Raw genomic sequence first — 25,533 nt, forward strand, 5'->3', positions numbered from 1 at the left:
CGACCGTGGATACCCCCTGTGGCCCTATCACTTGACACCCTACCTGGTGGATGACTCGGCAGACCGTGCGCTCTTCAACTGCTGTCACCGCAAGACCCGCATGATTATTGAGAGGGCCTTTGGCCAACTCAAGATGCATTTCCACTGTCTCCATCATACGGGGGACTGTCGGGCGATGCAGCCGGAGTGGGTGGCCAAACTCTTTGGCATGTGTGCCATGCTCCACAACATCGCCCTCCGCCAGGGCCTTCCCCTCTCCTCCCCTGACCCCGCTGAGGGGCCTTGGGAGGGGATGGCGAGGGCCTCAAGGAGGAGGTGGATGCCGGCAGCCACGACCTACCCGGCCACATTGCCAGGGAGCTGGTGCGAGCGGCTTTGTGGCGGGAGGAGCAGGAGGTGCACCCTGTCAAGGGGCATGTCCCCACCATCAGGGGGCATGCGTGAGAGGGGAGGGGTATCCACAGAGCACCAGGAAGGCAGAATTCCATCCTAGGACACTGACGGGCTGTCAACCCTGGACCGGGGCAGCAGGGGCACTGGCGGGCTGATGGGGCAGAGAGTCATCAAGTATGCAGACAGGGAACCTAATAAAGGATGGTTTTGGCGCCCATTGCCACAGGATTTCTGTCGTCTCTTTGGGGGATGGGGCCTTCCTGCCTGGCGACACCTGCCACCACAGGCTTGGGAGTCTGCCGAGAGCCGCTATCAGGGGGGAGTAGGTGAGGCTGCCCCCCCGGAATTCAGCGAGGGGGAGGGAGGCATGCCTGCTCCATCAGAGGCCTTGGTCAATTCATTCAGCTCTCTCTGAGAACAGGGGGCCACAATGGCATGGGGCTCTCCTCGAGAGTGGGCAGAGTCCAGGGGACAGGCAGACGGGGCATGACATTGAGAGCAAGGCGGCCTTGACCCACATGGACCCACGGCCTCTGGGAGGGGGATGAGGGGGGGCCACATGGGACTGGGTCCTGCAGAAACCCTTCAAACCTACGGGAGGAGAAGGTGGCGCTCCCGCCCCAGAGGTCGACCATGCCCCTGCAACTCTCCCACCTTGAGGGACCCCGACCGTGAAACGGTTAGAGGGGGGCACTGAGACCAGGGCATGCCACGCAGAAGGTGGCCCTTGAGAACCCTTCCAAGAGATCCCACCCTCTCCCCACCCCCATGGGCCGTCCTTTCTGCCGTCCCCGTTCATTTGCCCATTCTGCTCCAACCTCCTCCCCATCCCTCCAGCCCCAAGAAACACAATGACGCCAGATATGGGCTTCTGCTGGAGCATGCAGCTCCCTTTATTGGGCCCCTTTGAAGCAGAGCTCACAGAGGTACCGCCTGCACTGATGGGTACCCACCCCCTCCACACACGACTGGGAGCTCAGGATAAGGACAATCTCTCCGTGAGGGGTGGGGACCCAGGACCATGGTCTGGGCGGTGTTTGTGAGAGCACTGAGTGGGGCCATGCCTGAGGGGGACCTGGCAGGGGGGAGCCTCCTCTCCAGACGGGGCCAGCGGCAACCTGAGTTGGTGGGAAGGGGAGGCACTTGGCACCGTTGCCAATAAGCGGCCACTGTCACCACGCCGCCCTCCCCTGAGAGGGCTGTCGGCCAAGAACAGCAAGTGCCATGTGTTGGGGGGGGAACGATATGTGATGATTGCCTCACCAGGTCGTGGGGGTGAGGGGCTGACAGTCCTGTAGACAAAAGAAAGCCATGGCTCAGAAGCTTGCCCTGGGACACCCACTCCACTCTGCTGTTACCCCTGCCTCCTCACCGCAGGCTGCACCCCCACCTTCCCTCGCAGGACGCCTCTGTTTCCCAACTGATGGCAGTGTTGTCGTCATCCTCTGGCCAGTCGCCGGCGGAGCTTGGGTCGGTCAGGTCACCATTAGATAACACCATGTAGGGCAAGGTGTCTGGCGACAGACACAGCCAATCTGACCTTTCCTGCCCCCAACATGAGCTTCCATGCTGACCCCTGTAGAGCTCGTGTCGGACAACCCACTGCCACCAGCCTCCTCATCCTGCAATGGACAGAGAGTGACCGTGATGCTCCAGCCATGATTCCCCCCTCCTCGGGGGTGCGCTCCACCTAAACCTCGCGGGCCGCATAAGGTGTGGCTGAGAAATGGCTAGGAGACGCACCCACCATGGTCGGCTGGACCTCAGCTGCCACAGAGTCCTCTGAGAGCCCCTCCGAAAGGGGCTGCGACAGAAGAGCGTGGTGTAGTGGGAGCCAGCGTGGTGTAGTGGTTAAGAGCAGTGGTTTGGAGCAGTGGAGTCTGATCTGGAGAACTGGGTTTGATTCTCCGCTCCTCCACATGAGCGGTGGAGGCTAATCTGGTGAACTGGATTTGTTTCCCCACTCCTACACACGAAGCCAGCTGGGTGACCTTGGGCAAGTCACACTCTCTCAGCCTCACTCACCTCACAGATTGTCTGTTGTGGGGAGGGGAATGGCAGGTGATTGTAAGCAGGTTTGAATCTCCCTTAAGTGGTAAAGAAAATCGGCATATAAAAACCAACTCTTCTTCTTCTTCTATTCTGGGAGGAAGGGGGGCCATCCCCGGCATGAGCCAGGGCCCATTTCCCCACCCAGCCACCCCCTCCTCTTCCTCCCAAACCTCCTCCCCCAGCGCTGCACACCCACCAATCTGGCGCCTCATTGTGGGCCCCTGCTCGGCTTGACGTCCTGCGCTCCCAGTCCTACAGGTGCTTGTGAGGGAGGAGCCTGCCTTTTGAGGAAACGCCCAGGGTGAGAGGGAGGGGTATGTGTTGTTCCAATGAGCTCCCACGGGACTCTTCCCCATCACAGCCCCTGCCCTTCTCTGAGGTCCCAGATGTCAGAGATGGACTGTGTGATGAGGACACAACCATAACTCTGCATCGTTGTGTTCAGGCAGAGCACCTGTGTCCTCAGGGGGCAGGTGTTGCACAATCGCAGTGTGGGGGGGATGGGAGTGGTCTCCTCGCGCCGCCCTGGAGTTTGTACTGCTGACGGGGGAGAGTAAGGTCATGGCAACATCCTGGATTAGAGGTGGAGGGGTCAGAACGAGCTGGTGACGTGAGGAGGGGGCAGCAAGTTATATGACCTGATGCATGCATCGACCCATCAGAGGCTGAGAGATCAATGCTCACATGCCTCCTCATTGGTATGCCCCGTGGTCCCAGGACCAGTGAAAGCAAACTTGTGCGCATTACACTGGCCCTCCAAACCGGCCCTGACCCTTTCTGGGTCAGCACCCCGGCGAATGCCTCGTGACCACCGCCCCCTCGCCCCATGACTCATTGGGGGGGCACCATTGGGGATGGCTTGGAGATGTGGGCACCCCACCCACCCTCTGACCAGGGGGCTGGGTCCTCTGAGCAGTGGTTGGCGTTCGAGCAAGAGCCATGCACAGGCCCCCCAGAGAGGGGGAGTTTGAGCGAGAGCCATGTGCAGCCCCCCCAGAGAGCGGCGTTCGAGCGAGAGCCATGCGCAGGCCCCCCAGAGAAGGAAGTTTGAGCGAGAGCCATGCACGGCCCCCGCAGAGAGCAGAGTTTGAGGGAGAGCCATGCACAGTCCCCCCAGAGAGGGGAGTTTGAGTGTGAAAACTGCAAAGTCCCAACCCCCTGGCACAGACCGATAGCGTGCCAGCCCATGTGAGGCTTACCTGTCAAGTGAGCGGCAGCCACGAAGTGCCACTTTTGAGGGGAGTTCCAGGCTCCAAGGCCCCTCTGGTGGGGTGCCACCACTTCCTGTCCTGACCCCATTGGCTGGCCTCTAGTCGGCTTCCAGAGACATCAGGCGGAGAGGGGTGGGGCTTGGGCGTGGTGGCGAATGGAGGGTCCGAAGCATTTGCATGCCGGTCAGTGGGCTGCGCCAGGTTGAGACCTGGCGTAACTTTTTGGTGGCAAAAGGGGGCGTTCCCAGGCCGATTGGGCCTTAGGAGGCCTACTAGCCATGGGAACGCCCCCGGAAACGCTGCCACTGGCCGCCTCTGTGCCGCTTGGGTGCTGGCACAGCCTTTGCACAGGCACGAGCATGGCACTTCCCTACGCCGAATACCGCTGCTGCCGTAAATGGCCTTATGCCGGCACCCAGGCCGTTTACACCGGTGCGAGGCCCCTTGGTCCTCCTAAGCCAGGGGTCGCAAAAGCACGGCTCCCGAGCCACAAGTGGCTCCTTGGGCCCCTGAGCGTGGCTCTTCCCACGTGCGGAATTAGCACCCTAGGCCGGCCGAAGCAGCAGGAGGGTCTCCGAGAGAGGAAGGAGTGGCCCTTCCTCCTTCTCGCCCCAGCGCCGTCCCCTCAGCTGCCACCCCCCGTCTTTTCTTGCCGCCCAGCTGCGCGCCTTGGTTTGGCAGAGAGGGGGCTCCTCCCTCCCTCCCTCCTCCCTTCCTTCTCTCCACCGTGAGGAGTGAGGCGTGGCTGTCCGGTCCTCGTTTCGGCCACAGCCGCCTTCCCTCCTCTGTCTCTGTGGGCGACCGGAGATGGGCGACCTCTCACCCCCACCACCTCCTCCTCCTGTTGGCTCCGCCTGGCCCCGGGCAGGGAAGGCGACGATGTTTCCTGGGCCAGGACCGAGCTCGCTTCGCCCTCCCCGCACCTCAGACTGAGAGTTTGGAGCCGGTCCGGCAGATCGCCTTCCCGCCCCCCTCGCAGGCAGCATCTTGCCCAGCCGGGATCTTGCGGGGGAACTTCCAGGGGGGGGCCCCGGATTTCGCGCCTTAATCACCGGCCCACTTGGAAGGGGTAAACTCTCCTCCTCATCCCCCTCAGGCGGCTCCCAAAAGCCCAGCTCCAGGCTGCCTTTTTTCCCCAGTTCCTTCCTTCTTTTTCCTTCCCCAGTTCCTTTCTTCCTTTCTTTCTTTCTTTCTTTCTTTCTTTCTTTCTTTCTTTCTTTCTTTCTTTCTTTCTTTCTTTCTTTCTTTCTTTCTTTCTTTCTTTCTTTCTTTCTTTCTTTCCCTCCCCCACTCTTCCTTCCTTCCTTCCATCCTTCCTCCCTTTCATCCTTTCATCCCCAGTTCCTTCCTTCTCTTTCCTTTCCCAGTTCCTTCCTTCCTTTCTCTTTCTTTCTCCATCCCTCCCCCCTTTCTTTTTTCCCTCTTTCCTTTCCCAGTTCCTTCTTTCCTTTCTCCATTCCTCCCCCCTCCCTTCCTCTACTAGCGTTTGCTGTTCTTTCCCTTTTCGGTTCTACATATTCATGCAAACAATCTTTTTCAAGCATGAACCTTATCAAGAGTAAATTGAGAAGTCGTCTTATTGATGAGAACCTGGAATCATGCCTAAAATTAAAAATAACAACATACAAACCTAATTTACCCAAACTTTCCAAGGAGATGCAAGGCCATTGTTCACATTAAGTGTTTGTCAGTCATTGTCATGATTTAATTTTATGGATACCTTACTTACAATTTAATTTTTATCAATAAATAAGATCATTATTAAGTATGATATCAAGTTTTATTCAGTGTACCTATAGTTTAATTAAGACTTAAAACTTTAATTAAAGTTTATTAAGTTAATAAACAGTGTACCTACCTATATAGTTTAAGTTTAAGAAATTTGGCTCTCAAAAGAAATCTCAATGGTTGTACTGTTGATATTTGGCTCTCTTGACTAATGAGTTTGCCGACCACTGTCCTAAGCACTTTCGGCTCTCAATCTCAGGAATGGGCTGTACATTTTCCTGTCTGCAGAAGTACAGTGATGGCCATGAAGAACAAGACTTTATGGAACTCCCTGTCCCAGGATGTGGTGATGGCTGCCAACTTGGAAGGCTTTAAGAGGGGAGTGGACATGTTCATGGAGGAGAGGGCTATTCATGGCTACTAGTAAAAATGGATACTAGTCATGATGCATACCTATTCTCCCCAGGATCAGAGGAGCATGCCTATTATATTAGGTGCTATGGAACACAGGCAGGATAATGCTGCTGCAGTTCTCTTGTTTGTGGACTTCCTAGAGGCACCTGGTTGGCCACTGTGATAACAGACTGCTGGACTTGATAGACATTGGTCTGATCCGGCATGGCCTTTGTTATGTTCTTATGGCTTTATGTCATGGTCCCCTCCCTTTTTTGCACTGGCAAATTAAGTTTTGTTGTAGTGAAGTTTGGCTGCTGTTTAGATTATAAACATCGGGTATTTTGATGCTCTCTAACTGAAGATGCAGTTGTTTACTTACTCCAGGACTTGAGACAATGATTCAAGGCCCATCTATTCATAAAAGTTTGGGGGGCATTAAAAGTGATGGCATATTCGTCTTGTTCTTAATATTTTTGACTTTTGTTCTTTGATTTTGAATGGCTCATTATTTGACTGAAATTTAAGAGTTTGTTATAAGCCACCATGACATTCCAAAAGGTGGGGTAGATTTTTAGAAAACAAATGAAAGACATAGAGTTGGTCCTTGTATTAGGATGTCAAAGCAATTTTTGGAAAGTCTTCTTTCTAGCTATTGTCAATCAATAGTTGTTTCCAGAGCTTGCTTTTGACTGATCACTTTCACAAATAATGACTAGTATCATCTGTTCTTTCAACTGAATTCAATATGGAATGGTAATTATCCAAATAAATCAACCCAGAACCAAGAATCCTTACAATGACACTCCCCTAACATGAGTTTTTTTCTGTCTTGTGAAATGGTAAGGAGATTTTACCACACATCAAGTACATATGTGTTGTACAATGCTAATTTCTGTCCACTCATCTGTCCACTCATCTGAATGTCTAAAAATGAAGATGTACAAAATGTTGAAAAACAGTTACATTATTATGAAAACCAAACATGCGTGCACAAGAATTATGATAAAAATATCACCCAGTTTTCCCTACAGGATTGAAGTTTTGTCAAGACTTACTGAGACTACAGGGAAATGTTCTCCTGTTGCTGTTCTGCTATGCATTACCAACATAAACTCTTGAAAACCAACCCACTCCTATATCACAGAACAACAATACTTCGTATAAGTGTGTCTATCTGAAGCTGCTCTGCTATTTTGTGCATCTAACTTTTCCTACTATGTACTTTTCTTACCTTCACTGCTGGAATGGGCTTCTTGGGAACAAAATGTTTTCTCTGTGGCTGGAAAACAAGGCTTTTCTGTTCCTTCTGCTTCAGTTTGTCATCAGCTGTTATCTTCTTGCGTTGTTCAAGGTAGGGACCAAAACTGGGAAGTTTCTTAAACAAAATAAGGATTAATGTGACTATGGTTGTATAAAAATATACTAGGAATTAGAAGTCATAGCATGTTTTTCCTACATGGGGTGCCCTCAGCTTTCACCCACCTCAGAAATGAGATCAATGATGCCAATGCCTGTTCAGACAGTGTTGCTTGTCACTTGTGCTTCAAGGCAAGTTGTCCACATTTTTTATATTTAAAACATTGCATGTTCTTTTATTCTTTGTTTAAAATGTTCATCCTATTACTTTTTTGTACATCACAGATTTTAAATTGTAAATACAGATTTTGTAAATCTGTAAATATATTTTAAAGTCAGGAGGGGGAAAAATGGGCATGTTATGTCAAAATTGACCAGCCAGCTTCTACTTCAAATGTGTAAAACTTTACATTGTACTCAATCCTGAACAGTATGTCTTCAAGCATACTTCCACAGTGACCCAGTCTCTCCAACTGTGTATGTTTGTCCACATTCACTGTGTAGCCAACATCAGAACCAAATCCCAAATTCTTAATATAATTACCTTTCCTAAAACAATATTTGCTGTCAGGCATTATCCCCAAACATACTGGGTTCCAGGCTGAGTTACAAGCATCCTTAGGACATATTGCTGCTACTGGTAATAGATTGAAATATCATGATAATTGCAGCTAGCCAGAAGAATATTAACTGTGGCCAATAATGAAGAAGCAATGGCCAGCATTTTTGGCAGTCAGGGTCACTGCAGAAATTATAGAAAGGAAACAGGCCTGGTGTTCAAGATTCTTTTGTAGACACTGACAATTTTAGTCCAGAAATGTTATCATTTATTTATTTAAAACATTTCTATCCCTCCTTTCCAGCAAATTAAGGCCCTCAGGCTGCAAAGGTAAAACATTAAAACCAACTTTTGAAAGCCGATAGATAGATGATAGATAGATAGATAGACAGACAGACAGGCAGACAGACAGACTGACTTTTAAAATATGAACAGGAAGGAGGGTTAATAAGGGAATGCCAAACAAAACAAAAAGGCCTTTACCCAATGTCAACCAATAATCATAGTAAGGGACAGATAAACCTCCCTGGAGTGGGCATTACACAGTTTTGGTGTCACATCTGAGAAGGTCCTTTCTCAGATTGCCACTCCTCTACCTCAGGTGAAGCCCTTCCCCCAAAGATGACCATAATGGTCACATAAGTCCATATGGGAGTAGGTGCTCTTTAAGATATGTTGGGTCCGACTCCAAATCATATAGGGCTTTAAAGGTGCTCAATACCAGTACCTTGAGTTACACCTGGAAGCAGATTGGAAGCTAATGTAGATGGAGTGATATGTTCCCTACAACCCACTCCAGTCATCATTCTAGCCACAGCATTCCATACCAATTATACTTTCAAGGCACCCTTTAAGGGAACCTCCACATATAGCATATAGCAGTAATTAACCTAGATAGGATTGCCACTTATATGGTTCCAGTTGGGGACTTCCCTGCAAAACTCCCCATCTCCTGCCCTCACTCAATGGAGCAATGGAGGAAATGGTGTCAATTGGTTCTGGGATGTTACTTCCTGTTTTGGAACAGGAAATGACATAATTCTCTAAAAATGTTCAAAGCTGTAAAGTAAAAACTACAGAGATTTGAAAATTCCTTGAGCATTGCAACATCACTTTCCATTTTGGGACCTTTAGTGACTGCTTATTATGGAACAAATATGGTTATGTGCTAAATAATCACAGAACTTGAAGGGGGAGAAGAACTCATTTTGGTTAACTTTTACATCAGTCTCCTATAATCTTTACAGATACTGGATTTGCCACCAAACTTTATAAAGCATACACTGAGATTATTTTGACATTGTGCTTAAAGGGATATTGGATCTAATAGCAGGAAGTTCCAAGTGAACTCTAGAAAGTGCTAATTTTATTCATTCCACTGTTTGACCTCATTGAGCTTCTTAAGCTTTAGCCTCTGGGCTTGCTTTCACATAATATGGTCGTAGGGAAGAATGCTTAATTCCAAAATGTTGAAAGTGTAGCCAGGAAATCAGAAATGCTGGTTCCAATTTCTAAACATGCCAGTAGTCATAGATAATGATTCAAATGTCTATCTGATAAAGCAAGTTGCAACTCAGGAAGGTCATTATGATAACTGACCTAGCGAGTGGTGCTATGAATCATAACTGGTTGACAGTGCTGCCTCTTGGATGACAGAACATGCCCAGGGAAAACTAACTCCCTCCACCTTTCACTACTGGAAAACAGTCAGTCAAACTGAGCAAGGCAAGCATAACCAGAATTATACAGTGGCTTGATGAAATGAGCTACTATCATGTTTAGGATGCCTGGCTTTTATGTTGACTGCAAGTGTGACCAACAAGGCATTCCTAAGGAGAATTACTCTAGTCTAAACCCATTATTTGTTGAAAACAGCAACCTTGTATTGAGTTCCTTTGCGTCCTCAACATTTAGCTTCTGAAATGCAGGACATGAAATCATCACATTGTATGATTCCTAGGATCCCCCTAGAAGCATTTGCTGATTCATCTAGAGAGTCACCTAGAAGCAGAGGCAGGGAAATGTACCATGTGATGTCACTGAGGAACTAGTCATCACAGAGAGAAGTAGAGGAATTTGGCATAGAGTTCCATTTGGATGTTCAACTAATAAACAGAACAGAGACTTATCAGCATGGTGACTGAGAGTAGAATTACATAGTAATTCTGTGGATTTCCTGACATTAAAAAAGCACCCACAGGAGGCCAGATTAGGAATGGGGCTGTAGCATGGTGGTAGAAGGAACTTTACTCATGTGCTATTTCCCTGGTAGAAAGAATCCATTCCAAGCACTCTTAACCCCATAAGGAAATAGTGAAGAACAATATGGTGCCTGCCTTTTTTTCTGTACCAGAGCTAACAGAAGCTCTTGGGATAAAAATCCATGGGGATGGTGGAAAGGTTAGAATCCTTCCCCTACTTCTTCAGTCCCAACATTCACTCCAGTACTTTTTAACATTAAACAGTAAGTTGGGATTTCTGATTGTGGATCTCCTCAGTTCTGGGTTAGGAGGGGAAACCAGAGGAGCACCTATTTGAGTCCTGCCTCTGCCATTTCAGCAACTGATCCATCAATAACAATCAGTAATGCATCTGACAATTTAGCGCCCCATCCACCCTCCCCTTAAACTATGTATACAGCCCCCCCCCCATCTCAGTCAACTCAACAGTTGATTCACCAATTGACTAGGTGGTAGAAGAGATCAAGGCGGGGGATATTCAGACTGCTGGAAGACTAATATTGCCATCATGAGTAGAGTTACACCTTCTAACTTCATTGAAGTCAACACAGTTTAGGGTGGCACTGTTAAGAAGTGTTCCCCAGTTTAATGATGTTTGTTTAACAGCCTTTCACTACAATCCAATTAACCACATTTAAGTAAACATTTTTTTCACATTTTATTCAGATTGGATAGCATGTCAATACAAAATGATTCAGATGTCAGTGCAGAGTTGAATTTGACCAAGGGCACCAGAAGCATACTTCCATACTCTGTATTCCAAACATTCAGAGTGGTTTTCAACATATTTGAAGCCATCAATTCAAAGAATTCTAAAAAATAAAACACATAAACTGGAAAATCTAATAGATTGAAGATCTCAACAAACCTTTCCAATACCAACTTAGTAGCACCTAGCAATCCCTAAACTAAATAGAAAGTTGTTCAGAACAAATCAGCAGGCAGGTTTGGATAACATGATGGAATCCCAGTTATGCTAAACTTAGAAGCCTATTTTGTCTCGGCAACTGTGGTTCAATGTAAAAGTTTGTGTTTCTCTCGTTGGTTCTTCACACTTGGAGGAAACATCAGTTGTTCTTTCTCCTGACCACACAAACAAAATTTGATAGAAATATTGCTGACAAGATGGATGCCCATCTTTGCATCAATGGCATAGAAATGATGAAAAATAAACAAATGAAAACAGAGTATTTGCAAAAGAATTAGGTAGGACAAAAACGGTCTTCCAGTGCAAGCCAAAAAGTTAAAAAACAAATAAATGCATATTCATATATTCTAGTTGTCATCCTTCTGAATATTTAATGCCTTCACACTTCACAAAATTGGGCTTAATTAATGCATCTAACTGCTTAATGTCTTATTTTCATTTTGGTATGGACAGATTTCAACATGGAAGTTGAACAGCCGGATATCAGCTTATTCAGTGAGGTAAGCTAGTCTCACAGCTTCTCATTGGCCGTGTACAAGCAACCTTACGTCATAAAGCATTAAATACTGCTAGCAATGGAGAAAAAATGTGGAGATGTGTCTGTTGCGCAAACTCATGCTGTTCATACAGTTGAAACTCAGCATGGTACTTAACATTTTGTGATTAGAGTGTTCAAAGTGTGTCGCATATCTTGCTGCCATCCTTACAATGACTGTAAATTCACTATTATTATGTTCACATTACAGGTGAGGGACTGAGGATGAGGGACCACACTTTCTTAAATCACTAATGAATAGGAAAGGCAACATTCAAACCATGGCCTTTTATCTCTGCTCAGTCCCTTAGCAACTTTTTCATGCAATTTTACTATCTGGGCAGTGAAAACATGGGTTTTCAACAACATAGCCTTTGAAAGATCCACAACAATTGTTAACATGTCTTCCTGACAACTGCTGATGTGAGTGTCTATATGTGGAACTGGGAACCTTCCTCTGCTATTGACTGATACTCTACTCGCCAGCAGATCTTGTAGCATGTGAAAATATCCAAGGGTGAGAGATGGCATAACTCCCCCTCTTTGGCTGCAAGTATTCTATTTTTTATCCAAACGTAAATCTCTTGCACTAGACTTCCAAAAGCAGCCTTGTAACAGATGAACTGTACAAATCTTCTGCAAGCATGTGATGTTTGTTTCAGTATTTCTCTGGGGATTCATCATTGATGAATTTCTTCTCACTGGATAAGCTAAATCCTACTCATTTAAAGATAACAGTATCTACCAGTAGAACTGTTTCTATCAAGATATAGAAAGCATTAGACTGTCAATAGAGAACTGACAACATAATGAATCAACAATGAAACCTTAAGCCAGCAAAGCTTTAAGGTGAATAAGCCTGTTTTGATTATAATTTATTCGCAGATCAATCTAAAGCCAATTGAGCATATTATGAACTAGAAAAAGGCATGCTTCCTAATAGAAACCGGCGCCTGATATCTTAATTTTCAAATTGCTGTAATTTTTTATTTAAAAAGGAACAAATACTAGCCATATTACAAGACAGAAGATAATACAAAAATTCTGGACTGTGACCATCACAAATTCAAACACGCATGCACACACACACTCACACAGAGGAATACCAATTTATTAGTCTTAATTGTAAAATGAGGACTTTTGCATGGATTACTTTACTAGGCATTGTTTTACTCCACTACCAAGATTTACTTCTTTGGAGACTCTGGGAAAATGAATTTCTTTGTACAGACCATGGAAACAGTAACGCGAGCAGGAAATGGAATAGAGATAAGGAAGAGTAAAAAAGGAGAGTAGATTTTGGTATGAAGGATCCACAGATTTCAGAAAGAAGGTATCACAAATACCACCCTGAACTGCTTGGAGGACTGGCAGAATACAAATGAACTTGCCTTTTATATACTGCAGATTGTACTATGCCAATAAAGGTATTTGAAATTTGAATTGAAATTTGAAATGAACTTGATAGTGTATTTTAAGATTATTGGTTGTGGTTTTCTTTAATGTTAAGGATTAGCAGATCCATTCCTTCATTATTCCAAACTGTTACCGTTCTGCTTTTTATTCCTCCTTAATTTTGGTTTCTAACATTAATTCTGGGATTGGCATATGCACAGGTTTCACTTTTCTCAATTCATTTTGCATCTCTTCCCTCTAGCACACACCAATAAAACACTCCACAAAAGTATGATTTAATTTATCAAGATTCTTTTTGTGCAGTATTATATGCTAGTGCACACATACACCAATGCACTGATAAAGCATCATAGAAAGAAGCATCTTGATATAATCATATATATGATCATATAATGATTGCTTTTTTTGACGTGTTTGTCAGTGTTCACATGCACTCTGGTAATGTAGGTAATGCGTGAATGAAGGAGTGCAACGGCTCCCTCCTGCCATCTTGCATGAGTGAAGTCTGGCTGACAGAGCAAGAAGAAGGGACAGTTTTGCCCCTCCCCCCTCCCCCCTGGAGCCTCCCAACCCATGTGGGTATTCCTGAGGGGGATATTGGCTATTAGGGATACTAGGATATCCAGCCCAACCAAGCTCTGCATAGCGTGTGGAAGGTAGTATCTGGCCTTCACAGAGCAAAGGAGCTGGAGCCTGGCCTGCCCAAGCTGAGCATGAGATGAGTAAAGTGACACCAATCCATCCAAGCCCCAATGTCACCCAGCTGGCTTCATGTGTAGGAGTGGGGAATCAAACCCAGTTCTCCAGATTAGAGTCCACTGCTCCTAACCACTATGCCACACTATGCCACGCTGGAGGCAATGCTTGGCCCTCATGAGGTGAGGGAGGTAGTACATGTACCATCTTCCTCAACTCATGCAAGGCTTGGGTAGGTTGGGTGCCACCTTCCTCACATCAGTTTTGTAGGCAGGCTGCCCCTCCCTCCCTCCCCTCTTGGGGGCAGAGCCAGGATTGGGCCCCTTTTTCCAGGGTTGTATTTCAGTCCCAGTCCACCCCTGTTGTTACTGCATGTGGGTCCCTTGCTCCTCAATCAGTATCAGAAGTGGCTGCTAGAGGTTTCCCAGTATCAGAAGTGGCTGCTAGGGGGAAAGGGAAAGTTAGGAAGATCAGGGATCCTTATGTGGCCCTTTCATGGTCCTTGTGCTAGATCCAACCCAATTTGGCAGCTGGAATGAGGCCTGTAACATGTGTGTGTTTGGAGGAGAGGGGGTTATTCTATTTGCTTTCCCAATAAGGCACCCTCCAAGAAGTAGGGTGAAGTGAGGCCTTCTTGGTTCTTTATAAGAATTATTTTTTTAAAATGCAAGTGAACACAAAATGCCTAATTTTTTCAAAAGAAACTACATTTCATATTGCTGTGTTTTGAAGATACTCAAAACTATGCTCAGAGGAAAAAATCTGTTTAATCAGATGCAGAGTAGCTAAAAGTGCACTCTTTGTTTTTTTGTTCCATCAAGTCACCGCTGACTTCTGGCTACTCTGTACAGTTTTCAAGGCAAGAGATGTTCAGAGGTGGTTTGCCATTGCCTGCCTCCACATCATGCTCATCCAAATACTAAACAGGGCAGACCCTGCTTCGTTTTTTAGATCTGATGAGATCAGGCTAGCCTGGGGTATCCAGGTCAGGGCACAGAGGTGGTTTGCCATGAGGCAGTCAAAAACAAGACATCAATTCAGGGGTTCTCCAAAACCCGCAAACCTTGTCTGACCAGAGATAGAGGCCAAAAGAATTGAGCATGTTATGACACCTTTAACTCCATGAAAAACCAGTGTCCATCTCAAGGTTAAAATGGAAGACAGTTCTTCTGGAAACATGAACAAAATTTAAACTAGTCACAGACTTCCATCCTATTAATGCCTTCTATTGGCATAATGATTGTAATGCCAACAAAACAGCAGTAATTATTCTATGGAAGAGCTTATCAGTAAAACAATTTCAGCGCCCAAAGGTATTTCCTCTTGAACTGGGATGCAATTCAACAGTGTTGGGATCGTGAACAACTATTATTTCCATGCTTTTCCATAAGTACTTCATAGGATCCAACCCATCATCCTTGAAGAACTTCTGTGTGGAAGCTAAGAGCACTGAACTCTGTACATGCTGCTGAACTCTGTACATGTGTAGCCTTAATTTATTCCAGTTCCAGTTCGATTTATTCCAATGGAACATGTGCAAGGGGACAAACCTGATAGTTCATATTTTCAGAGGTATCATAAGTTTCTCCATCTACTGGTTCCACCAAATAAAGCAACAAGTTTAGAGAAATTCTGTATTCAGCTGTGTGACAGTTATATTCCTCTGTCTTCTATTTTCTGTTCAGCAAAGAAATCTTCATATGCTCTTGGGCTTCACTGAAAGTTAATCTACTTTGTTTATAAGCATGTGTTGTAATAATTGCTTCATTTATCAGTTCATCTTTTCATCTACATTTTTCTTTGAGTCTTGCACTGTCTGCTTTTTTGGTTCTGTTCTGCTGTGTTCCAGTAATGTTCAAATTGTCCTCTGTGTGCTACCTTTTGGCCTCAGTCCTCTAAACTAATTTGCCATCATGTGCATCCCATTTCATCTGGCTGTTCTTTCAACTAAGTTATCATACATAGAAGTGCTCACAACTACACTTGAGAGAGCTGGCTGCAATACACTGAAAGAAATGGATTGTCCAGACTTCATTTGAATCAGATCAAGGAATGAATCACCAATGAATTTCAAGCAAATGGAAAATCAAAGCAAAATTGTCATGTACTGCTCAAGTGAAACATCTATAAGAATTTTGATGGAAGATCAGTAAAATTACCCGACAGAATCATCATGTACTGTATTTTGTCTACAAACATCTGTTGAGAATTCAAAGGAAGTTAAAAGATAGCTAATTAGATTAGTGATGCTTACAGGGGGAAGCATTCTTACATACCTAATAATTTAGCTGAACAATTGGGGCATGTGTGGGACACACTCTCCCCTACGAAAATTTTACTCATCCTTTTGCTTTCCCAAAAATTATTGAGACATTTTGCCTAAGCAGTAACTAGCCAATTTGCCTCAAAGTTTAGCTTTAGGTGAAATTCTGTTGCAACTCTCCAAACAAAGAATCTCCCTGCTCTCAATCTTGTGGCTCTTTTATTAATGGCAACCCTCTTCTCTCTTGTTTAGGCTTCACATAGTGATCTGCTTTCTTTGTCATCCCTGAAACATTAAAATATTTGGAGAATTATTCGTTACTGCCATACAGCATTGCTTTGTGTGCCAATGACTGAGTAGCTGTCCCATCAAGAAATATTCATCACAAAAAAGAAGTTAAGATTTGGCGCATACTTCCAAATATATAATCGAATGCTTGATTAACAAGGATGCCAAAGTGAATGATACCTCTGTGGTGGGAAGTGGGGAGGGGCTGGGATGAGAAAAACCGATAAAGATTTCAGTACATTACTGTGCTACTTCATGAACATCTGGCAGTCTGTCACTTAATAGACAATAACATCTTCTCTAAACAGAAGAGACTTGAATTCATCAGGGATTTCTTCAGTACAGTATGTGCTTAACTTAAGTACCTGCTTTCTGTGATTTCCATAGATTATCATATTCATGATACTGTGGAGTGAAAAGCATTCTACTTACGCTCTACAAAGAACATGAAAAAGAAATTAAAACATTGGCAAGCACTTTGTCTCCAGTTTGTTGGGCATGTACAAGAAAGGACTCCCCACCCAGCTATGGAAATGAGATTCTGTCAGTTTAGCAGACTAACACTGCAATCCCATGTAGAGTTACTCCAGTCCAGGTTTAGACTGGAGTAACTCTGCATAGGATTGCACTGTAAGTTGTAACAACGATCACAACACAGTATTCATCAATAAATGCTTCAAAGGCCAGGACATACAACTTAGTTCCTCTCCCCTCAATAAACATAGAATTGTGATTCTGTACTGACAGAAGTTTGTGCACATAGTAAGGCAGATCTTGGGTTTCCAAAAGTGATAGATAATATGGTCTTTTATCTTAGCCATTAATAAAAAAAGAAGCCACTTTATTAGAATTCAGATTTTTGTCCTAAAAATAGCCTTTTACCATTTTTTCCCTTCTGCAGTAACAACGTTCTAAAGTGAAGTATTCTAGACAAAGAGGTATTTTAGTGATATGTTTTGGAGATAACCATAGCCTTTTCCTCACTGAGATGGTAACCCTCTAGTCGGTTTCCACCAGACCACAGGATTGGGCACACGACTGAATGTTCTTTGAGACATTAAACTTAGGATTGCTGGTGCTATAGGACAATAGTTTTATCCCAGGGTTCCTTGAAAACTTAACTAGAGTTCCTTGATCAGTAAAGCTATGTTTTACAGCTTTACCAATTTCCCCCTGTTCAGCTTCAGTATGAACATGACTGCCTGAACACCTTACCTTACTCAAACTTCCTGAACTACTTGCAAGCAAGGGCATCATTGGATCACCTCAGTGTTCCCTGGTGAAGTTCAGCTCATGCGAAGCACTATCCTTGGGGCCATGGCCAGGTCCTTAAACTGACCAACTTGTTTTACAAGGAACACAATAACTTGGAGTTCACGTCCTCTTGTGAACATCATTTTAATGACTGACACTGGATAGACTGCATTGCCTATGCTTAGTGGCATCTATTCAAGAACTGATTGCCAAGTATTGGTCAATAGATCAATTGAATTTGTGGACATAAATAGAAGACATACAGAGAACCAAAGCAGTAACTTAATCAAATTTTTTTACTAGGTTTCCTTTAAAAGTTGGAGATGGTGGTGGTGGGAACTGTGAGAAAGCTGTGTAATTATGTGAATCAAATACATATAAGTTTGCTTGAATATACCTAAACAGCTTGCTAAAAGACTGGCTCCCTGCTTGCAATCAGCGAAAGGGATGTGAGCCATACCAGTTGGTGATCAAGCATGACTACCAGAGTAGGAACAAATGGGAACCTGCAAGGCATCTCATTTTCCCCTTCCCCACTATTTCCGTTTTTCCTTTCCCAAAAGCCCCCATAGCCTCTCCCCTTTTCCTGCTTTCGTCTCTCTTGCTAGGCTTGCCAAACCCCAGGTAGGGCCTGGAGATCACAACAGATCTCCCAAGTACAAAGATCAGTTCTGCAAACCTAGGGTGCTTTTCAGGTTTTAGAAAAATCTGTTTTGCCCGTTCACAGCTCAAGTCACTGGATTTAAATATCCTCAGATTTGGCCAACTTTGCTATTAGTATATAGATAAGACCAAATTTCAAAAGCAGTTTGGTTTGATTCAAATAACCCAGTTTTACCTATATATATTTTTGTAAGAAACTGATGGACTGTGACTCTTTGGGTTGTATCCTACCATTCTACTCAATTCCAGAGCCGCCTTCTGTCCAAAGGAGCACTGTTCTAGGCTCCTTGTGCTGAAGGAAGGCTCTAAACTTGGCTAAGCAGAGTTGTAGGATTCAACACTTTATTTTTACATCCATTTATCTCACTCAGTTAATTAATTAATGCATTTACAACATTAGTTTGTATATCAATTGTGTATAAATGGCATATAAATTATGTAAATTGGCAATAACATTACATAAAGAAAAATCAGAGGCAGCAGGCATACTCCATGGAAAGCAGACACAGTTTTCCCATATTCCCTTCCATTGCTGTGGATCCCTCTGACCCACAGAAGGATAATTCCTGGGATCACAGAATCCATGCAGATGAAGAGCTGTGAGGATCAGTGGGCTGAAGCAGGAATGGGCAATGGGGAAAAATTGTCCAAACTTCACATATATGCTGATGGGATCTGTGCTGGCAGTGACAGACCAAGAAAGGGATCTTGGGGTGGTAGTGGATAGTTCGATGAAGATGTCAACCCAGTGTGCTGCTGCTGTGAAAAAGGCAAATTCTATGCTAGCCATAATTAGGCAAGGAATAGAGAAAACAATTGCTTTTATCATACTGCCCTTGTACAAATCTATGGTGAGACCACACTTGGAATACTGTGTACCGTTCTGGTCACCACACCTAAAAAGGATCTTACAGAGCTTGAGAAGGTGCAGAAAAGAGCAACCAGAATGATCAGTGGGATAAAGCAACTGCCCTATGAGGAGCAGTTAAAACCATTAGGGCTGTTTAGCTTGGAATGAAGTCGATTAAGGGAAGACGTGATAGAGGTCTATAAAATTATGCATGATATGGAGAGGGTGTGCAGGGAGAAGCTTTTGTCCCTCTCTCAGAATGCGGGGTCATCTGCTGAAGCTGGAGGGTGAGAGATTCAAAACAGATAAAAGGAAGTAATTCTTCCACACAACACATAGTTAAATTGTGGAACTCCCTGCCCCAGGATGTGGTGATGTCTGCCAACTTGGACATGTTCATGGAGGATCGGGCACTCAATGGCTACTGGTCAAAATGAATACTAGTCATGATGCATACCTATTCTTTACAGAAGCGGTTCCCAAACTTTTTGAGTAATGGAGCACTTTTCAGAAGAGAAATTCGTCACAGAGTACTAATTTTCACCTAGCACCTATATACTAAACCAAATGACACTATCAGAGGAGCATGCCTATTATATTAGGTGCTGTGGAACACCGCCAGGATAATGCTGCTGCATTTGTTTTGTTTGTGGGCTTCCTAGAGGCACTGCTGTGTAAACAGACTGCTGGACTTGATGGGCCTTAGTCCGATCCAGCAGAAACTGTGCACATGGAGTGGAAAGGAAGAGTAATTTCAACTCCTTATCCCTTCTCACTCTAGCTTCACACTGCAGTTCTTCAGTGTGGGTCCTGTGATCCCAGCACCAAACCCTCCAGGGGTTAGAAAGAACTAAGGCACTGGAAAGAAACTCGGGAGAAATGCACCCACACAGAGAGTGTAGGACAAAAACAAATAAAGAGGTGAACCAACATGGATAAAAATTACAACATACAAAAACAAATTAAAATAGTCATATCATTTCATCTTACTAAAAAAACATTGGACATGGTCCTAGATACATGCTCAGCTTTGCTGGCAATGAGAGTGACACCAAACATACCACCCATTCCCATACAAACTGATAGTTGACCCTAGAATACAACCCAGGCCTGCAGCAGAACCACTATGTTCCAACCTTAGACAGATTGATGTGGGAAGGGCTCTTCAAGGGTAGGAACACTGAAAAAAATACATTGTTCTTGTGAGTCACGGGGTCAGGGGGGACAGTTTTAGGATTACCAGTCTAGATCTCTTCTAAAGACACTTCAGACTAGTATGTGCTAAGGGAAAATCAAAGCAGGTCACCACTAATTATAGTCAAGGTTTTCACCCATGCTTCCTATATAGGATATATTGCTAGCTTGTCATTTGATCCCACTTATGAGAAGCAACATCTAACAAAGGTTGCCAAGAGATCCATTAAAATTACTCAGTTAATTCTTTTCTAATCTGTCTGAAATTGCTATTACGGGTTCACCAGTCACAAGCACCATTACCTAAGAAACCTCATGGGTACTGACACTCTGTTCTGTATTCCATAAATTCAGGAGTACAAAGGGACGGGATGGGATGCTATTAGTTTATGACAGAACCAATACAATAATTATTTTGTTTCTCTTCTAATACAGATAGTATAATAATGCACCGTAGAGAAATAGGGCTGCCACATTGAAACAAGTATCAGAAAGTTTCAATAAAAATGACTATTTGAAGAAGCCAAAGTATACATATTTAAAAACTTCGGATAATAAATTTTACTACTAAAGAAGTTTTGTTTTGGAATTGATAAAGTTTAACCTGCTCTCTGGTAAGTCTTGGCACAGGAAGCCTTGGTCAGCCAAGGCATGGCTCATTTGGCTATTGTTCTAGCTAGTCTATACAAATGACAGGCAATACTCAAAAAATTCAGTATCTACATCCTAAATCCTACGCTAGCCATTCAAAGCCTAGCTTTCCAGCTAGATGCATCAGGCTGCTCTCTTTGGAGGAAGGAAAGTGATGGCTGATACAACCCACATTCATTTATTGAAGGGTTCACCATTCCCATTAGTTCTAATCCCAAGTTATTAAAAAAAAATTAGTTCTGCCTTTAAGATTGGTGTCCCCCAAAACCTTTTATATAACTGCAATGATTTATATTCTTGTAAAGAATTTATATTCTTGTAAAGAATATAATAAATCTAGCATTGCTGGCCAGTTTACAAGATTGCGAAAAACAATTAATGAGTAATAAAACTGCAGCCATACCCTCCCATCTGATTTAGCTCCTGGCAATGAAGAACTCGTTCACAATTACATTCTTCAGCTATGATCCGATTCTTAAAAGTGTAAATTTGCCATTCTTTCAAGGGACTATTTGGTTCTTAAAGCTATGTGGTGGCTGGGTACCTAATAGTGGCCTACAGAAATGGAATTCAGGAACCATTTCTTCCAACAATTTCTTCGGAGAAATAGACCAAATCGGAAGGGGGGAGGAGTAGCATTATATGTTAGGGATGATTATACCTGCGAGGAGGTCCAGGATTTAAACACTGGAAGCCAACTTGAAAGCATCTGGGTAAAAATTAAGGGGGAGAAAAACAGTGATGTCATTGTGGGGGTCTATTATAGATCCCCAAGCCAGACTGAAGAGTTTGATGATGCCTTCCTGGAACAGATGTCCAAGTATTCAAAAAAGAGAGATGTAGTAGTAATGGGAGATTTCAATTATCCTGACATCTGCTGGAAGACAAATTCTGCCTAGACAATAAGGTCCAACAAATTCCTCACTTCCCTTGCAGACAACTTCATTGTCCAAAACGTGGAAGAAGCAACAAGGGAAACAGCCATTTTGGATCTGATCTTAACCAATAATCATGACCTGGTTTATGGGGTGGAAGGAGTGAGATCCTTAGGTGGGAGTGACTATATTCTCCTGGAGTTTGTTATACAGCAGAAAGGAGAAGCAAGGAGTAGTCAGACACACATTATAGACTTTAAGAAAGCTGATTTCAATAAATTTAGGGAACTACTGGGAGTGATCCTGTGGGTAAGAATACTGAAAGAGAAGGGAGTGCATGAAGGATGGGAATTTTTTAAAAGTGAGATATTGAAGGAGCAATTTCAATCAGTTCCAATGAGGAGAAAAAATGGTAGAGGTTTGAAGAAACCAGGATGGATGTCTAAAGAACTTTTGGTTGAGATAGGATTTAAAAAGGGCATCTACAAAAAATGAAAAAAGGGGGAAATCAACAAAGAGGAATCCAAACAAGTAGCCAGCACATGCAGGGAGAAAGTCAGGAAGGCTAAAGCGCAGAATGGGAAGTTAAAAACAATTCCTGGAGAACAGGAGAAGTTCCAGTAGACTGGAGGAGGGCAAATGTGGTCCCCATCTTTAAAAAGGGGAAAAAAGAAATCTCAAACAATTATCGCCCAGTCAGCCTGACATCAATACTAGGAAAGATACTAGAGCAGATAATTAAACAGACGGTCTGTAAGCACTTAGAAAGAAATGTTGTGATCACTGATAGTCAACACGGGTTTCTCAAAAACGGGTCATGCCAAACTAATCTCATATCTTTTTTTTGAAAGAGTGACAAGTATGGTAGATGAAGGGAATGCTGTAGATGTAGTGCACCTTGATTTTAGTAAAGCCTTTTATAAAGTCCCCCATGATCTTCTTGAAACAAAGCTAGTAAAATGTGGGCTGGACACTGCTACTGTTAGGTGGATTGGTAATTGGTTGACCAACCGAACCCAAAGGGTGCTCATTAATGGCACAACTTCATCCTGGAAAGGAGTGACCAGTGGGGTGCCACTTGGAATACTGTGTCCAGTTTTGGGCTCCACAATTTAAGAAGGATGTTGACAAGTTGGAGCGTGTCCAGAGGAGGGCGACCAGAATGGTCAAGGGTCTGGAATCCATGCCCTATGAGGAGAGATTTAAGGAGCTGGGTTTGTTTAGTCTGGAGAAGAGAAGGTTAAGGGGTGACATGATAGCCATGTTTAAATATTTGAAGGGATGTCATGTTGATGAGGGAACTAGCTTGTTCTCTGTTGCTCCAGAGATTAGGACCCAGAGTAATGGATTTAAACTAAGAGAAAAGCGATTCCACCTAAACATTAGGAAGAACTTTCTGACAGTGAGGTCTGTTCGATGGTGGAATGAGCTGCCTCGGAGGGAGGTGGAGTCCCCGTCTTTGGAGGTCTTTAAGCAGAGGCTGGATGGCTATCTGTCAGGAGTGCTTTGATTGTGGGATCCTGCATGGCAGGGGGTTGGACTGAATGGCCCTTCTGGTTTCTTCCAACCTTGTGAACTTGTGAACTAGGGTAAATTATTATCATTAATGGGTTTCTACTCAGCCTTCCAAGAAGCGACCGATCTGTGTCCATTCTGAAAATTAGGAGAGTGTGTGGGTATTGTCCAGGTCAAAGTGGTGAGGGATGGACCAATGGTTCCTTACTTGGCCTCCTTCTTCTTTGTCACCCCCCTCTTTCTTCCTTGATCTTATTGTATTTTTACACTTGAGTGACAGTTCCTGGTCCTTGAAACAGTCTTTTTAATGAGGCAGAATGTATGATAACACTGTTGTTAGATGCTCTGAGCCATTATCTTCAACTATTAGATTTGACCATTTCCCACTGTACACAGTATAGGTATGTGTGTACATTGTGTGTACACACACAAGTTCTTATAGGGCTATGGAAATGTCAAGGAAAGAAATCTGTCATATTTTGTTTATCACCCACACGGGATTCTTTTAGGTATTTTTAATGTATCTGATCTGCATATATTAGGTTCTGAGCTGCATAGTACACAGCAAATAGTAAACCCCCCTTCTCCTAGATCACATAACTCTCTCTGTGTTATGCTAATAGATTACATAAATGCAAACCATTGCTAATAATTCCTAAATAAACCTTCTTCCACTTCAGATTCACTGTAATCCATCTATTATGTCAGATGAACTGTGGTACTTATCCTCCTTACAGCACAGGCTATAATGCTTCTCCTTATTCATCTCTTATACACAGTAATCCATCCACCTCAACTTTACAGATTTCTCATTTAAATGTAAAATATTCATAGCAGACAAAGGAGCCCTAGTCTAAACAACAGCTCTTATAGCTAATACAAAGGATTCTGACATTGTCTTTACCTAATCTTTTTAATAAAATTACAAACCTCCACAGGCTACATAGTGATTTTATTCACCATGATGATTATCTGCATTTTGTGCGGCAATATAGACCTTAATAACAGCAATTAGGGCAAAATCTTGAAGCTACTTGGAAGGTAAAAGAAAAACCTACCAGAATTCTTTTAAAGACGTCTCCTTTTTGTTGTGTTATTTTGCAAGACTGTGCACCACTTTGAATACTTCCTTTCCCTGTGAATTTTGATTATATGAGCCCTCAACAACATGCATTTTAAAAGCTACTATTAACTAAGGTTAAAATTAATTTTTCCTAGCAGTTGATGTAAAAACATGGAATAAAAAATCATAAAATTGCATTTCTTATAAAATAGGACTAGCCTAACATCCAAGAGGCTTGTGGGAAGCAGAACTCCAATTCCAAATTTATTAATAAGGTCAACTGACCAATCACATGCCAACACATCAAAATTTCCAAACTCAATAGTTTTGCACAGCAGAATCATAGACTACCCGTACATATAAAGGAGGAAGCAGACCTCAGATATGGAATTTGGGTGTTTACCCTGCACCTATCCTGTCATGTTCAACTTGGAAGAAGTGCAAATATACTTATTTTCACTTTCTGGTTGCTACCAAACTCTGGAAATGTTCATGGTTCATAAACCATAGTTACCTTGAAATGGTGTATATTACCAGTAAAACTGCATCAAAAAGATAAAGGAGACAGCTTTGGTTATGGAAAGAGAAAAATGTGTTCATGTTCCTACAGAAAGTAGAACCTTCTTTTTCCATAAGTGACTATGGGAAATCTGTGTACTCTTGTTTGTTTGTTTTTTGTCCATGTTGGCCTATACCTGTTATGGAGCAGGTCATCCTTTTTAAGCCTCTTCAGGGTCATTAGTCCACTTAGCAAGCATTATTAACTACAGTCACCATTAGCAAGGTGTTGGAATCCTTAAAACAAGCACTGAAACACTCCATTTGAATTCTCATTGGCTTAAACCAGAATGAGGCCCCTTCTCCAACAATCTTAAAACCTTTCTTCTTTCTTGTTTTATACAACCCCCGGTTGGTTTGGCTCTAGATGGGTTGTCTTCAAGCTTTCCAGTCCCAGAATAATGATCACTGAGCTGCAAGCATATGGCAGAAAGGGAGACTGCCAGAGCTTTAATGCCACAGGCTTTATGGCCAGGACAATGGGAAGCAGTTCAAAAGATCTGAGAACAAAAAACACAAGCCAAGTAGGAGGCATTGCAACTGTGCTCCCTATGCAGAAGGCCTTTACATAATGAAACACAAAAATAGCAACTCTATAGAGCTCATGACCGGCAAGACAGGTTCCACCCATTGGTTGAAGACCACTGTGTCGAGTCTCAGAGCCATGATCAGGAGCAGTCCAAGGTCACAGCCAGATGATCTATAGAGTCCAGGTCAAAGTAGCAAACATACCGTATATACTCGCGTATAAGCCGAGTTTTTCATCCCAAAAAAAGGGCTGAAAAAGCCGGCCTCGGCTTATACGCGGGTCAATACGGTAGGGTAGGGTAGGGGGGAGGAGGGAGGAGG

General features: G+C 43.8%; 1 protein-coding gene across 1 annotated transcript in view; it reads right to left on the reverse strand.

Moving 5' to 3' along the window:
• Positions 1-25,533, reverse strand: part of DPYD (dihydropyrimidine dehydrogenase) — a 750,022-nt gene that overhangs the window by 24,806 nt on the left and 699,683 nt on the right. The window contains exon 21 of the mRNA XM_056844741.1: positions 7,012-7,155. Coding sequence (XP_056700719.1) covers positions 7,012-7,155 — 144 coding nt within the window. The remainder of the gene's footprint in view (positions 1-7,011; positions 7,156-25,533) is intronic.

This window comes from Euleptes europaea, chromosome 2 (assembly GCF_029931775.1).
Source record: "Euleptes europaea isolate rEulEur1 chromosome 2, rEulEur1.hap1, whole genome shotgun sequence".
NCBI lineage: Eukaryota > Metazoa > Chordata > Lepidosauria > Squamata > Sphaerodactylidae > Euleptes > Euleptes europaea.